Genomic DNA, 17,736 nt, shown 5'->3' on the forward strand with positions numbered 1-17,736 from the left:
GCATTTGTTTACATGCCAGGGGTATTAGGCGACCATGCGTATGCATGTTTGTGTGTAACCGTGTATGTGGAGAGAGATGTGGTAGTAAATGAGAATGTGTGAACGTGTCTGCAGACTACACACTTTTATTGAGTACATCGAGTTCAAGTGAGCATGTCTCTCAGAAGGCGTTGTCCCTTCTTTAAACGAAAGACGACGCGGAAGAGAAAGCGAACAGTTTCAGTTCAGTTTCAGTTTATCAAAGAGGCGTTACTGCGTTCGAGCAAATCCTTATACGTTACACCATATCTGCTAGGCAGATGCCTGACCAGCAGCATAACCTTACGTGCTTAGTCAGGAATTGCGAGCACCCATATATATATATATATATATATATATATATATATATATATATATATATATATATATATGTCAGAGTGGATTTTTTCTACAGTTTGCCAGAGGACAACACTCTCGTTGCCATGGGTTCTTTTTCAGTGCGCCAAGTGCGTGCTACATACGGGACCTCGGTTTATCGTCTCATCCGAATAACTAGACGCTCAGTTTGAATTTCCAGTCAAACTTGGAAGAAAGGGAGAGAGCGGGGTTCGAACCCATACCCTCACGCACTCTTTGTATTGGCAGATGAGCGTCTTAACCATTCAGCCACCTTCCTCTGAGCAAAGGACAGCTAAGAAGAGTGTCAAAGGAAAGGTCTGAAGTGGTGGGAAGAAAAATCAGTGTTTGTCAGGATATGAGTTTTGCAAGAATGTGTGCATACATGTATGTGCATGTGTGTGTATGTGTGTATGTAAACGTTTACGTGAGTGTGTGCGTGCGTGCGTGTGTGCTTTCGTGCGAGCGTACGTGCGTGAATGCATGTGTGTGTGTGTGTGTGTGTGTGTGTGTGTGTGTGTGTGTGTGTGTGTGTTTGAGCGCATGCACGAATCCACAAAAAGCACTTTGTTATTTGAAAAATTGCAAATATCTCTCTCTCTCTCTTTATATCTATCTATCTATCTATCTATATATGCACATTTTCAAATATTGACAACGGTAATTGTGATTCAGTTTTTAAATATATGCTGATGCACATTTTGGCAATGAGAAGGATATTTAACTTTCATCAGTGGATGGTCCTGGCCTTGTGCAGGGCCGGCATCCCAAACAATACATCAGTTTCAGACAAAAGTGTTTTGTCATTATATTCAATTAATATGTACTGGTTAATGTATTCCCCAAATGCTTTGACAGTTGGACAATGAAAAAGGAAATGCTCCTTGTTATCAGTTTCTTCCGGGCAGTAGGAGTGTTAGCCTAGAGGTAATGCGTCTGCCTAGGAAGCGAGATAATCTGAGCGCATTGGTTCTTCTTCAGCGTTTCCAGACCATTTTCAGACGGTCAGTCCAGAGTAGGTTACGAGGTCCGCAGTCCGCTGGAGTTCTGTCGCCGTTCCCCACTTGTCCTGGAGGGCTGCGGGACTGTGCTCGAATCACACCGGCACTCCCCAGAATTTTCTCCCCCTTCACGAGACCTTCCGATGAGACAATAAACCGAGGTCCCGTGTGCAGCGTAAATTAAGCGCACGTAAAAGAACCCACGGCATCAAAAGGGTTGTCCCCGGCAAAATTCTGTTGAAAAAAAATCCACTTCGACATGAAAACAAATAAAATTGCAGGAAAAAAACAACAAAAAATGGGTGGCGCTGTCAGTGTAGCGACGTGCTGTCCCTGGGGAGAGCAGCACGAATTTCGCACAGAGAAATCTGTTGTGACAAAAAGAGTTATACAATACAATACAATACTTCTGACTGTCTTTCTTTCTCATTTTACACAACGTGATACACGTGGGATAAGTATTATTATATGTAAATGTAGAATATCCTGTTGTAACCTCAATCTCTGTCAGTCATCAAAAGTGCATGCACAGCTCTGTTCAGTTGTTGGGAAAATTCAACAAGGTGCACATATGAAAGGAACTGGGTAATTTTTTTTTTTTCTCTTTTACTTCCGAAGGTTGTTGGGATCTAATCCCATTTAACAAGACCTTTTTGTAAACACAGATAAATGTCCGAAATGGAGGTAACAATATTCAATATTCAAGGCATGCAACAAACCCCACTTTTGACAATGTTGTGTTCTTTTGACATGGCAGTTTGTATCGTTGTTTGGCGTCAGTGCTCTAAGGTATTGTACTTGACCCAAATGTGTGTGGACACTGAAAATAATTGATTTTTACGTATCGAAGCTGTATTTACATATATGTGTTGACAGAAATACATCAGCAAGCCACGTGGAAAGTATAGCAAAATATCCTTGTTTATGTATGAAGAAAGGTATTTAAAAGAAAAAATAATAAAAAAAAATCACCAGCCGCCGTGGCAAAGTGGTCAGCATCGCGTATGGACGGTTGGGAAGCCACAGGTTCAATCCTCATCAGAGGTTGGTTTTTCACACGGTGGCTGGCCCCTACCCAGTGCTGAGGGAATTCTAGTGTCTATGGCTGATCGACGGAGTGCGGTGGAGGATAGTTGCTTGGCTGATCGACGGAGTGCGGTGGAGGATAGTTGCCTGGCTGATCGACGGAGTGCGGTGGAGGATAGTTGCCTGGCTGATCGACGGAGTGCGGTGGAGGATAGTTGCCTGGCTGATCGACGGAGCGTGGTGGAGGATAGTTGCCTGGCTGAGCCACATAGGACTGCGGAGGATAGTTGCCTGGCTGAACGGTGTAGGGCTGCGGTTGAGCAGTGGCTGTTGTCGTCACCATCAATCCTCTGTTGGGCATGGGTTTGTTGTTGACGCCGATGACGATGGCGGCGATGACAACGAGGTCACTGCCGACAGTAGCGAAGTAGAAGGCCCAGTCGTAGTCTTTGTTCAGTGTGTCATACTTGCCGACGAACACCATGCAGCCGATGAAGCCAAGGATTCCTGTTGCTCACATAAGCCACACATCCACCCACCCACACAAACATACACATACATACAGACAGACACACACACACACACACACAGAGGAATAACAGGACTTTAAAAAAAAATCGTCTCTTTTCCTGTCTGTCCGTCTGTCTCTGACTCTAATTTCAGAGGCCTGACTCAGTCAATCTGACCCACAGAAACACGCAGATACGCTGACACCATCACCCCCCCTCTCTTTCTCTCTGCCAGTTATATTTTGTATTGGATACTGGTCGGCTACACCTATTGCTGTTTGCGTGATTGATGTAATTATTTGTTGATTTTACACACCCTCCTTTCTATTCCACTTCCCGAGTCTCTCTCTCTCTCTCTGTTTTATTTTGTATTGGATGCTATTCAGCTACCCAGAGTATAATTGTTTGCTTGATTAAAACATTTTTTGACTCGCTTGTGTAAACAAAGCGAGTCTATGTTTTAACCCGGTGTTCGGTTGTGTCTGTGTGTGTGTGTGTGTGTGTATGTTTGTGTCCGTGGTAAACTTTAACATTGCCATTTTGTCTGCAAATACTTTGACAGTTGGCACCAAATTTGGCATAAAAATAGGAAAAATTCAGTTCTTTCCAGTCATCTAACAATATTGCACCTCTGGAATGGGCCCCCCAAAATAAAAAAGCCAAATTATATGAAAACTGAATTTACTGTTATGTTTATATTTTTTTTATTTTCTTAACTTGGCACTTTGATCTGATATTCTGACACAACAACAAGAGCAGTCATTTTTATCATTTTTTGTTCAAACAGGAACTTCTTTTGCTAAGCATGGAAGTTATATTTATTTTGCATGTCTTTGGTGCAGATAGTAAAAAAAGGGAAGTTAATCTGTAATTAATGCTAGGGGACTTAATTTGCTTTAAACTGATTTTTCTCATGTTAAACATTACATTTTGAAATTATACTCAATACATAAAAAGCTTGTGTGTTTTACTCTCAGTGTACCGGGCTTTCACTATGTTCATTCGCCCAAGTGGTCTTTTTCGGAAAATACTAAAATCAATATGACGAGTGGACTTTATAGATCTACTGGCTGAGCCCTGAAGGTCATGGGCAAAAATCAACTGCGTACACATATTTATACATATTCAAAGCGCGTGCTCATATTCTTTGCGAACGCGAACGACGCCATTTTGTTTCAAGTTGTTGACCTGCCCGTTCAATCCTATATTCAATGGACAATACACGATAACATGTGATGGAAAGTTGGAGAAGGTGACCGTTAAATATTAATTCAGAGAAAGATTTGTGAACGCCTCATCACTTACTGGATTATGCCCCAAACTGCCATAAAAATATCCACAGAATCAGTCGGAATTACAGTTAAAAATAATAAACCATGAGAGTTAAAACCCTTGAATTGATGAAACGTAAAAATTTCCAGTCTTGACTTTTCTCAAAACGAAGTCCTTTTCACTTCATACGACGTTTAGAAGTACTTGTACTTGGCTCTACATGTTATTAGTTTAACAAAATACTCAATTTTCATATCCACTTTAAAACTATAAAACTAGAATGAACATAAAAGAGAAATTGAATCGACCGTGTCAACCGGGTGTAACTAAACTTGTACATCTATCTAGATCCAGAGAAAACGGCTAAATGTTGCAGTGTGATTACGGCGATAGCCACGTCTCCTTTACCGCGGACTTAAAAAAAGAATTTTTAATTGCCCTTAAAGATTTTTTGACGACCCAAGATGAATTTTTAATTGCCCTTAAAGATTTTTTGACTACCCAAGATACACCAGAATAATATGATTTAAACAGCGTTCTCACTGCGAATACCGCAATCGGTTTATCGCCCTTTAAAAAAGCATGTTTAAATATTATATTTTTGAACGTCAGATAAGGAGCCCCGATAGTGTAATGGGTAAGACAGTTTCTTCTCACCCGAACACGCGGAGTTCGAATCTGCTGTTTGGACTTTTTTTCTTTTTCTTTTAACCCGAAGCTTTATAATAACAAGTACAGAACACATTTTAACGATTAAATTAAAAAAAAAAGTGTATCACAAGTGAGTCTTGAAGGCCTTGCCTTTCTTGTTTATTCGTATGTTACACCCCTCCTGCTCATCCAACACACACTCTCTCAGTTTTATTTCGTATTGTGTGGGCAATTAAGACAATCTACATTGCTTGCATGACGTGTAGAACGTCTATGTTTCTGTCTGTCTGCCTGTTTGTCTGTCTGTCTGTTTCTTCTGAAAATGGGTACTGATCATGATTCAATATCATAATATAAAGTGATGCTCGCCGTATTATCACTTCAGCTGCTCTGTCAGTCCATACGTGTCTGTCTCTTTCCATTCAGTTCAGTTGAGAATACTTTATTGTCTGCTTCAGACAATCAAAACAAAATTTCCATTAGTCTCATTCATGTGCTTGTCAACAGACATTACCGGTATAAGCTTCACTGGTCACCACGCACACACCAAGCATCAGGAAAAAATTCAGGTAACCAAATACAAGTATTACTTGAGTGCATCATTAATCAAAGCAGTAGCAGAAGGGGGAACAACTGATATTTGTCTGTCTCCCTGCATCTCCCTCTCCCTGTTGTATTTAATCCTCATGTGACGTTTTCTAACAACAGCGTGGTTTTGTACATGATAGGTTATGCGCATACTTTCACTTATACCTGTTATTTTCATGTGTATGTGTATAAGATTTTTATGTCTGTTATGTGTGTGTGTGTGTCCCGAATCTGTCTATTATGTTTGGTTGATTTTGCTTTGAACCGTAGAACATGCATGAATGATAATGACAGATTGCATGAGCAGGCATTGATCTATCAATTACTCATTCAGTCAATCGATCTCTGCCTCTCTGACTTTTTCTCTCATTCCTTTTTCTAATCACTGTGTAAAACAGACAGCAAACAAAATCCAAATCTTTCGTTACTTCTACTTCGCAATGCACGATCTGTGAAGCATTTACTATTTTTCTTTGCAGTCACCTCTTCTGAAAGATTTTCCATAGTTTGCCTCTTTCTGAAGCCAAGGTTTTTTTTTCGAAAGTAAGTAACGGAGGATAGGTTGAGAAATTAGCACCCCCCCCCCCCCATACAACCCCCCCCCCCCCTAACACCCCCATACCCCCGCAAAAAACAAACAAACAAAACAACAACAACAACAAAACAAAACAAACAAAACAAAAACAACAACAAACAAAACGCCAGCAATGAATAAAACCAATAACAACAACAATGACACCACCACTACAACGCCAACAGCCACTACCACCAATAACAACGTACGACGGTGATGGTATTGATGATAATGACGACGTCATCGACGACAGTAAGAACAGTAACAAGAACAGCAGCGACAGCAGCAGCAACATACCCAGCATTAACAGTCACATCTTTGGTGTAGTCTCACCTGACACCCCTGCCGTGATCTCCAAGTCTCTGGATCGAGGGCCGGGGAAGGAAAGGCAAAAGTTGGTGATCAGAGCGTAGATACAGGCACTGGTCAAACCAATGATACATAGCACCTCAAATCCTCGCACAGCGTGAAACCACCCGGCTGAGGACCAATAACAACAGTATAATAATGACGATGATGATAATAATAACAACAACAACAATAGCAACAGGAACAACAACAACAATTATGATAATAATAATAATAATAATAATGATAATAATAATAATAATAATGCTGTACACTTGTGTGGCGCTAACCCTGATGCTCTATGCGCATTTAATACGGATTGCTAATGTGGTTTTAACGTCTAAAATACTGTTTCCGTTTCCGGTTAGAGAACAATTTTTTGGCGGTGGTCCAGTAGCTGTTAAGTGTGTGGTACCACAAAGAGAGAGAGAGAGAGAGAGAGAGAGAGAGAGAGAGAGAGAGAGAGAGAAGACAAGACAAGACAAATTATTTATTTCGAGGATAATAGATAAGCACTGGTGTGCTTTTTTACATCCAGTCCCCGCCCTGAATAAGGTCTACACTTCACAATACTAAATAAAATGAAAGCATGAAAGCATGGTGTTAGTAGAGATATATAACAGGGGAAAAACAACAACAACAACAAAAAAACAACTTTTTTACATCCAGTCCCCGCCCTGAATAAGGTCTACACTACACAATACTAAATAAAATGAAAGCATGAAAGCATGGTGTTAGTAGAGATATATAACAGGGGAAAAACAACAACCCCCCCAAAAAAATAAACACACACAAACACACACACACACACGCACACACACACACACACACACACGGCAAACAGGTACAAGCATGGTGTTAGTAAAATATATGGGAAAAAATGAACAAAATGAAAGAAAGAACACACGAACACACACCGCACAACAGATCAGAGTGGGGGATGGAGAGTGAGGGAGGTTATCAGTCAACCATACACATTTGACAAACAGTATCATTAAAATGAACGATTTACATTACACATTATGGCATAAGGTGGGACAGGCAGTGTTTTTTGCAGGTGGTTGGGCAATGGTGTTGTTTAATTGTTTCTGGGAGTGAGTTCCATAGGGTGGCGTCTGAGTAGACCAGACTGCATTTGAACAAGTCAATTCTTGGAATTGGGATATGGACTTTGGAGAGAGAGAGAGAGAGAGAGAGAGAGAGACACTGGACACTGGAATTATTTATTGTCATTGCCAAGAAAGGTCTTTTGACAAGGGGGCAACAACATAAATGCATATAATTTAGCTTCAAAACAACAAAACACAATATTTTTTTCTCTGAACCCTTCAGTCAGTTTAAACCAAGAAAATATGCAACACTTGGAAACACTTAAGTCACATCCTGACAAAAACTCAACGAAACGGAACTAAAGAAAAACAACAATGTAATGATAATAAAATACCAAAATGAGTGGGGACTGACTTGACCATTCATTCAAAAATACATCAAACCAATACATACTGCCTCAACAATACACTCAAGTATGCAATGTTATGTTTTCTGTTTTGTCCAAATAAAACAGCAACTTCTGTACTAACTATAATTAAGTGTCTTCTATGCTGTTGATACTATTCTGACTTATGTACCTTTGTCTCATTGTTTGAGCTTCTGCAATGAATTTAGCAACCTATCTAATTATGATTTCATTATCACATGACAAAACAGTAACAACATCGTGGCTTTTAGCCATCTCTGTTTTAAAGAATATGCATTTTTCTCGCACAGTATTATAAATTTCACACTGAAAAAGAAAATGTTTTCATCATCCACTTGGTATCCACAGAGAGGGCATGGTGATTGTATAGAAGTCCCAGGTTCAAACCATCTTCTGTTTGCATTAAACCCTAGAGTTCTTAACCTAAATCTCGCATAATTTATTCTGTGCCATTTGTCTGTAATGATTCTGAGATATGTTTCTGGTTGAAATATACTTTTAAAAGAAAAGAACCAACTATATTTTTCTTTACTTTCCATGTCAGAATGCCAGTTTTGTTTGAAGGAACAAATGAGTCTGTCTCTGAATTCTGCAATAAACTGCTGTTCGTTTCCTACACCCTGGGACAACCACACAGTTCCAAAACCATGTTCAGTCAGAACCTTATTCACTCTATAACACCAGTTTTCTTTACCTAACTCCATCTGTAAAAGCATCATGTCAGGCTTGTTTGCTCAGACGTGTTTGTGGAAGCTTTAACAATTTTAACCAATACTTAATACATTTGACAAAAGTTCTTATATTATATACAAAGGATATCTTCCAGTTTCCCCATATAAAACCGTATTTGATGAATGGATTGGCACATGCAGAAAACGTTTAATTGCATAAGTATGCATTCTCTCAATGTGTGAGTTAACCGTTAGTCCCCAGATTTCAACTGCATATGCCAGTAAAGGTTCTATTTGTACATCGAACATTTTCCAGAATAGACAGGAATCAATAGAGTTAAGTTTTCTAAGTGTTTTCAAAATTTCGATGACGCCTTTTTTTTTTTTACCTTTTCTGCAAAATTCTTCCCATGCATTATTCAGACTTAATTTTGTTGTAAAAATCATCCCCAAATACTTATATGAATTAACAACCCTAACTTCAGTATTTCCGTATAACCATTTTTCATGCATTGACAAATGTCCACCCATTCTAAAAACCATAATATTCGTTTTATCTAGATTAACAGTCAAACCTAACCGATCTGCTTCTTCTTTTAAGACATTAGCTGATTTTGCAAACCTTTCACCATCCCTGACAAAAGAATGACATCGTCAGCAAAAAGTAACAGAACTAATTCAGTAGCTCCTGGTATTAACTGAATACCGTGCCGACCTCTTTTGGAAAGTTCCACAGCTAATTCATTTATGAAAAAGGAAAACATTTTCGGGCTTAAAAGACATCCTTGTTTAACACCAGTTGAACATTTGAAATAATTTGAGTATACACCTTTTACACGCACACATGCAAGCACTGAGTTGCAAACACCTCTAAGTGCCATATATAATTTTCCATTCACACCACTTTTAAGCAGAACATTCCATAGGGCTTATGATTCACAGAATCGAAAGCCTTTCTGAAATCAACAAAAGCAACATAGAGTTTTGTGTTACAAAGCAGATATTTTTGCACCATTGAATACAATGTAAATATATGGTCTACAGTGCTATAAGTTGCTCTAAAACCTGCCTGTTCTTCAGTTATTTTATCCTCCCTCTCAGCCCAATTAGTTAGTCTCATATTTAAGATGTGGGTGTAAACTTTACTTAGAACGCTTGTGAGTGATACTCCACGATAGTTATCTGGGTTGTTAACATCACCTTTTTTATGTATAGGAATAACTATTGATTTTGCCAATTCTAGTGGAAATGTACCATTTTCAAACATCTGATTAAATAATTCTACAAGGAAATCAATTATAAGGGAATTTGCATGCTTCAGCATTTCCCCATTGATTTTGTCTGGACCTGCACTTTTTCCTGACATGAAGTGTCTAATACTAGAAATGATCTCCTCTTTAGTTATGGGGTCACTAAACAATGGCTCATACTCATCCTCTGTCTCCACTAAATTGTCTTCTTCTTGTGTTGACTCATTTTCAAAGTCGTTAAAAACTCTAAAGAAATTATCATGCCACTGTTGCATAGAAATCTCATTATACACGAACGTTTTTCTGTTCACAGATCTTATCACTGACCAGAATGTCTTAGAGTCACTAATTGAATCTTTTAATATTTTTATTCTATTCTTTTCAAACTCTTGCTCTTTTGACTTTCTTAATTTCACATACTCCTTTCGGGCTGTAACATATGCTTGTCTTTTTTCTATCTTGTCCGTTTGTGTTTTACACCTCTGAAATCTTTTTAGTAACCTTTTAACTTCTTGTTTCTTACACTTGCATTCATCATCAAACCAGTCATTACATATCTTACTTCCTTTTCCTACTGTTCGAACCATGCATGCAGCGGCTCCATACAAGGCAGTAACAAACTGGTTTAGGCTATCGTTCAAGTTAGTGTCTAATAACTGAAATGCTTTCTGAATACTATTATAGAATTCATCACTGTCAAGCTCGTTTTTATAAACATCAACATTCTCATCAGACCATACAATTTTTTCTTCACCCTGATGAATCATATTCGTACTGTAATTATGAGGAATATTTTTCCAAGTTGCCTCAACTGGCAAATGCCATGAATCCACGCAGTCACCAATATGCACATCAAAATTCGATAACAAATCAACAGAAACCAGAAAATAATCTATTACACTACATCCATTAAGAGACACAAAAGTATATTCTCCCTTTTTATCACTTTCACAAAAACCATTCAAGACAATCATATCAAACAGGAAACACAGGTCTAACAATGTTTTACCAAAATTATTTATAGTTTCATCTTTAGAATATCGTCCACCACTTCTTCATCCACACTGTCATCCAGGTCATCCATATAATTTGTCATAATTTCAAGTTCAGATTGTTTGTTACCAGTTCTGGCATTCAAATCTCCAGTGATCATTAAATGTACTCCATCTTTTTCAAAATGTTGCAGTAACGTTTCTTCTAATATCAAGACACCGTCTTTGATTGTTTTATCATTATACACAGGACTTCCTTCTGGAGCGACATAGCAAGCAACTAAAACAACATCCTTATCTAAACCAAATACATATTTTTTTTACTCTGGTAGCAATAGTGTTATCACACTCTAATTTTATTTCTTTCACACAATCAACTAAACTCTTTTTCACCAACAACAGCACACCACCTGAGCGTCGACCATGATAGGACAGTTTCTTGGCTGGAGCATAAAACTTCACATAATCAGTAAACACACCACTGAAATCAAACGATGAATCAAGAAAACATTCAGTGAGACAAACAAAATCAAATTTATTAACATAATTTATAAAGGAAACGTCTTTCAATTTGCTAAGTTTTCTACATTGTAATTAAGGAAAGACCAATGTTTTGGATGGTCGGGCCTGTCCTATGGCTTTTTGACATGACAAGAACGTGTGTTGCACCACCTCTTCCCCTGCCACAAGCTGAACCTGCGGGTGACTTGCGTGGCGGGTTCCCCAGGTAAGAATGCATCCCCGCCTGTCTTGTCACCGAACCTCTGCGAGTTGCACGCACGTCACCATAGGTGTGACACTGAGCGTCATAAATCGGGGAATTCCCGCCAGCTCTGATTGGCTCGTGTCGTTCACGTACTGAACTCACCCCGACGTCACTGAGGGAGGCACCATCTCCACCCCCGCCGCTGTCGTCACGCTGCTGCTGGTCCTGGTTTGCACGTGCACGAGCACGAGGAGGTGAGGAGGAGGGAGAGGGTTCCCCATTCACACTGGAGCGTTCTGCCACAAGGTGTCACCTGCCTTCGTCACCACCTTCTCACTGTCAAGCGGAGGGGAACCCCTTCCTTGACTGGACGAATCAGACACATCCTTTTCCTGTTGGGGTGTAGTGTGATGTGTTTGTGTTTGTATAGTGGTCTGTTTGTCTCGGGACATTTTAGCACCATTACCCCCACCACCAACGACCTGCGCGCATGATCGATTGTCTGGGAATCTGGGTTCGATCACGAGCTGACCTCTGTGAAAATAGGCCCTCTTACCCTCACTTCTAGCCTTTGCTACGATCTGGGCCTGTGCTTTGGTCATATCATTGGCCACCCTCACCCCACCTTCCTGCAGTTTCTGTCTTGTCTCTTTATTAGTTAGCACTGTCATTTTGTCCCTCCACCTTGTAAACCGCACGATCATGGGTCGTGGCTGTCCCTGTCGTGCTTGTCCCGTGCGGTGTGCTCGTACGATGTCGTCAGAGTCCAGCGTTTCTGTCCGTCAACAGTGTTGTGGCACGTCTACTACTGCACTTGCACATGAGTCAAAAGTCTCAGTGGGTTCAAGGTGGGGAATCCCATAAAACCGCAAGTTGTCACGTCGTGAAAAGTCTTCTAGTCTGTCTGTGTCGGTTTTAAGTTGGTCTACTTCTTGTCTCATTGCCTGAATTGTGTCCGATAGGTGTGTACTTCTTCCTTTCCCTTGTCTGATTCCATAAACAGAGTCTGTATGTCTGTAGTCATGTCAGTCACTGTTGTGGTCAACTGTCTATGATCTCTCTATAATCGGTCACATCTCCTGTTTATTTCCTCACACTGATGTTTCACTTGACCTAGTTCTTCTTTGATTTCTCCAGGATCGTTCCTAATCAATCGTGTTTGCTCGCTGAAATGCTGCTGCATTGCTTGCATTAATTTGTTCACCACATCTTCTCCTACATTCCCTGTACCTGTCACTCTGTCAGAGTCAAAAGTGTTTCCTGTCTGTCCGTCAGTGTTGGGGCCGGGGTTTGTCTCTACATCGCCGCTAAGCAACAGCCTAGGGAGTGAAAACAATGCGTGTTGTACACAGCACACACAGAGGAGCACTGGCACGTGCAGGGCAAGTTGACCCACACTGTCACTGACACGCACACCCTCTTCAACACACATCATTGTTCCTTTCCAAATTTCTTGCTCCACCAAACATGAACTGTCAAATGATATCATTTGGTTTACAGTCCAGCAAACAGAGTCAACGATAGCTATGATAACACCACAGAAAAGAAATGTAAAAAAAATATCGGTCGATGTTAAATGTTTATCCCTGACTGTGCCATCGCTCACCTGTGTAAATGTCCGTGACCTCTTTGCATGACAACTTGACCCTGGCTGAAACCGTCCACAAAAAATACCTATGGCGGCTCTCCACGTATTTAAATCTACCATTTTACCTCACACTCATTTTCACTGGTTAGTCTGGACAAGGTACTAGCACAATACAGTCCATCATAGCAGCACACAGCACAAAAAGTTCCCGCAGCGATTCACAGCAGCTGCTCACTGGCCGCCATTACCCGTCGTCCCCCGAGAGAGAGAGAGAGAGAGTAAGCGATCAATGCTGGACCGTCAGGAAGCCACATGTCAAAAGAATCTGTTTGTTGAAAATTCAAAACTCGGTGTCTCAAGAACTATTTGAAATATTGCCTTGAAATTTGGTGTGACTTATTACTTTATTGCACTCTTTCAGAGATGCAAATATGAGACTTGGATGAAAATTTGGCCGGACTACCTACATTAATACATAGAAAAACAACAACGCAAACTGTGTGGCTGGCTGGTGACAAATGTAAAGAAAAACAAAAACAAACAAACAAACGAAAAACAAAACAAAACAAAAACAAACAAAACCAAACAACAAAATATATGTGACATTTGAATATTGAATAGAATCCTGAAACTTTTAAGATACTAGTAATATAGTTTACAAATAACGATAAAGATTGTAAAAAGATTGATTATGCAATGAAACTAAGTGAACTGAAGGCTCCATTCAAAATATGGATGAAAAGAAATATCACACCAATAGCACAGTCGGGCGTGTCGCCGTATTGAAATGTCTTATTTTGTCAAAACTGATTTAACCGTGAATTTTACTTCCAAATTCTCCTAAATATTTCATAAAGAATTGTCAAAAAAGTGTTTTATGTTGGTCTTGAATGGTGAACGATACAAAATTAGGAGACACGAAAAGCGTTAGGAAAAGGGGTTTAAATATACCTGATATATAAGAAAGTACAATGAAGCATTAAAACTCACTTGGTTAATTAGGAATGCTCAAAACTAGAAAAACAAATGGAAAAAAGCATTGAAACAGAAATGTTCCCATTTTTCTATTAAAAAAGGCACTTTTTCATGCATTGCATATGAGCACCAAAAACTTCATTTGAAAGCACATCTTTATGGCTTGTAGGGGATTTTGTTGTCTGATTTATAATGAATTTTCAGTCAGAACCAGTTTTCTACAATGATGAATTCAAGATTGGAAATAGCACGATAAATTGTGGAAAGTGGATTAACCAAAAGGGATAATGGTGCTTCAGATGTTTAGAAAGGAATAAAAATGGAAGTTTTCTTACTCAAAATGAATTCAGCAGAAAATATGAAATGAATGAGCATTTTCAAGTTGTTAGCGTCGCGGACTGACGGCTGGGAGGATGCGGGTTCGATTCCCAACAAAGGTGTTTTAAATTTTTTTTTATTATCTTATATCATTTTTTTTGGCCCGCTCACTCAGTCTGGCTCCATGACTAAGCCATTATTGTTGTCAATAGAGGGGTTGGTAGGTGGTGTACTAATTACGTGAAATCAGAACAGGCACTTCTGAACACCACCGAAGTGACTCAGCAGCAGTGGTGAGTCTCCTCTGATGTATGACCTCCTGGCGACCTTACATAATGGTTCCCTGCGGACTGCTGACGCTGGGACTGCGACAGACGAAGCCGGGTGTGGCTGTGTATGGGGGGACACGGATTGAGTGGTGTGGGAGTAATGCTACTGAAATGGTGCAGATGACGGGGCAGAAAAAAACAACCCTTTCTTTGTCTACAGTGGTTGCTTGAGAGGAATCAAGATATATACGCAACAGGTGGATCTCAATGTATCAACAAGCCAGACTGCACATGATATATCCGGGACGCTGAAAGTAACATACTCACTATCTGTCACGGTAATTCTGTGATGTTTTGACATTTGATTTTGCCCTTCCCTATTCTTGTCGAAAGTGATCCGAGAAATAGCGATCAAATATATACTGGGAATGGGCTAATAACAAAAATCAAGAAGTTCAACAGATAAAGCTAAGGTGGTTGCGATTTCACAAATTACACCGAATCATTGGGACAAAAATAATTGTAAAACAAATGGGAAAAGAAAAGAGTAATAACAATGTCTTTTTAAAAACGGTTAATGACAGTATTGAGCTTTCATTCTGGTGATACGATCTCTCTCTCTCTCTCTCTCTTTGAGCGTGCGTGCGTGTGTGTGTAAAAACAATTGCATTCCAAATGTTCATTAATTTCAAAATTATATTTTCTCAAGATACAAAATAAAAGAGCCTAACGCAATGATTGCGTGTGAAACAAAAAGTGGTCATCATTCATACCTTTGATTGAAAATAGCATATAAAAGAATATTTTCAACAGTAAAAGCTACTTAAATGATAAACTCTAGATGTCAAGACTACTTAACATTTTGTATATGATATTATGTAAATTTCAATTGATTCAACACTTAAGACTCAGGACGTGTTTATTGCCTATACACAGTTGCATACATTTATTGTTCGACATATGCAAAGCAAAAAAATACAGTAAAGAAAGTATTATATTTTAAATTTTCATAACCGATACTTTTACTATGTTGTATTGTACTGCGTGGAATTGATGTCCTTTCTGATATTGCGTGACATATTCAAATGTTTCGTTCATTTATGTTTATTTATTTGCAGTAGTTTACTTTAGACTATTATTGTTTTTGTGTCTTTACGGAGTTTACTAACTTTGCCTTTTCTGTCCTGATTTTTCTTCTTCGTTATGCGTTGCCGAAAACCAATAAAAAGGATAAACACAAACAGGAGAAAAGAAAAATATAACTGCAGAAATAAAACAAGAACAAAAAAGAAAAAAACAGGTAAAATGGCATACTAAAAATCAGCAGGAACAGCAAATACCCCCCCCCCCCAAAAACAACAACAACAACAACAACAACAACAAAACAACAACAAAAAACAAACAAACAAAAAAATACAAAAAACAAAAACAAGCAAACAACAACCAAAAACCAAAACCAAAAACAAACCAACTACAACAACACACACCCAAAAGCAACAACAACAAGAAAAGCTGAAAATACCACAAAGTTGCAATTGCTTAATGGCCTAACCAAATGTGTCATCAGCTGCAAACAGATAAGAAAACTGCAAACAAATAGAAGGACATAGACATCTGAATAAAACAAAACAAAAACAAGACTAAAGTGATCAGAAGAAAGGTCACTGAATGCGAAAGAAGGAAATGACACAAGAGAAAGTGACGTAAAAAAAGAAAGAAAGCAAAACGAAGAGCGAAAGTCTTCGAAGAAGTTGAGGACACTGTCAATCACTGACTGGCTGTGACTGAAGAGTATATCAACCACAGGTCGACACAGAAGGTATACAATCTTCAACAACCACAACAAGTCGACACAGAAGATACACAATCTTCGACACAAGAAACCAAAAATAGAAGACTACTCACAGAGTTCCTTTGTTCCAACAGTGACACATGTTGTTGAAGTGATATCTAAGCATGCCTGCCATAAGCCCTCGTGAGTTTTTACACCAAAAAGATCTAATGTCAACCAGTATGGAGCCCCAAACCCAACCACGAAAAGAATGGCGGCAAAAAACAGCAAGAACACTCCAGTCTTGTAACCTTTTGTACGGCTGCTGAAAGGTATCATGATGTCAAGTGTTTTTTTTAATTTTGTTATTTCTTAATTTTTTAAATCCACAAAATCCCTGTCTGTTGTTGAATTTTCCTGTCTCTTCTTCACAGTTGTGGCTCCTTTACCAGGTCCTAGTTTACAATTCACGAAACCCTCTGTTATTTTTCGTTGTTAAGATTTGCTGTATTTTCTCCACTGTTATGGCTCCTTTACCAGGTTTCAGTTGATAGATTATCTTGGGCGGTGCAGGTGGATGACGTGTTCGCTTCACGCGACACAGCAAAACTGGTTTGTCAAGTTGTGTTGCCCCAGATGTGCGTCCTTTTATTCAGTTTGCTGTGACCTCAGTCTTTGTCAGTTGTAAAAGGTGCACGCACAGCTATGTGAGACTATTGCGAAATATCCACAAGTTTTTCTTTCTTTTTTTTTTCTCTCACGTCTCTCTCTCTCTCTCTCTCTCTCTCTCTCTCTCAACACCGGTGTTTTTGCCCAGTGTCACCAACACTGATGCTGCACGTGAATGTGTAAACATGTGCGTGAACGTTGAGAGTGCTGCACAGAGCAGTGTGTGTTGTGATTTGCCTTGTGCAAACAGGTCAGGGTGTGAGCATGGGTGTGACACAGATGTGTTTAATGATTCGTGTACAGCCAGCCATCCCAGTTCCGATGGCAATGAAAACAATAATACTTTGAATAAAAAAGCAAAGTTTCTTTCTTTTTTACATTGGAATGTTAATGGACTATTGTCCAAGTTATCTGATACAGATTTCACTTCATTTATCTGTTCTTTCGATTTTATATGTTTAGCTGAAACTTTTGTCGATGAATTTACCAATATTTTTTCCGGATACGAAAGTGTGTGTATCCCCGCAGTAAAATTCACAGCACAAGGGAGACGATCTGGGGGTCTGATATGTTTAATCAAAAATGATTTAATGGTTTATGTTAAAGAAGTAAAAATTAAGGCTTGTAATTTTGGTGCCTTTGTGATTAACGAAACGTTGTTTGGAATTGGGAAAGATGTACTGTATGTGTTTTGTTATGTACCACC

At 39.2% G+C, this 17,736-nt stretch overlaps 1 protein-coding gene across 4 annotated transcripts; it reads right to left on the minus strand.

Moving 5' to 3' along the window:
* Positions 1-1,515: 1,515 nt before the first annotated feature.
* Positions 1,516-16,967, minus strand: LOC143300459 (uncharacterized). Of its 4 annotated transcripts, none has more exons than XM_076614149.1 (4): positions 16,496-16,692; positions 11,128-11,177; positions 6,330-6,476; positions 1,516-2,909 (listed from the first exon to the last, which is right to left on the minus strand). In XM_076614149.1, exons 1-4 carry the CDS (start codon positions 16,555-16,557, stop codon positions 2,476-2,478), a joined length of 693 nt encoding a protein of 230 aa, XP_076470264.1. In that variant the 5' UTR covers positions 16,558-16,692; the 3' UTR covers positions 1,516-2,475. The 4 variants fall into 4 exon arrangements, with proteins under 4 accessions (XP_076470264.1, XP_076470263.1, XP_076470262.1 ...); XM_076614148.1 differs by lacking the exon at positions 16,496-16,692 and adding an exon at positions 11,603-11,741; XM_076614147.1 differs by lacking the exon at positions 11,128-11,177 and having other exon boundaries at positions 16,496-16,967.
* Positions 16,968-17,736: the final 769 nt, after the last annotated feature.

Source organism: Babylonia areolata, chromosome 26, assembly GCF_041734735.1.
Source record: "Babylonia areolata isolate BAREFJ2019XMU chromosome 26, ASM4173473v1, whole genome shotgun sequence".
NCBI lineage: Eukaryota > Metazoa > Mollusca > Gastropoda > Neogastropoda > Buccinidae > Babylonia > Babylonia areolata.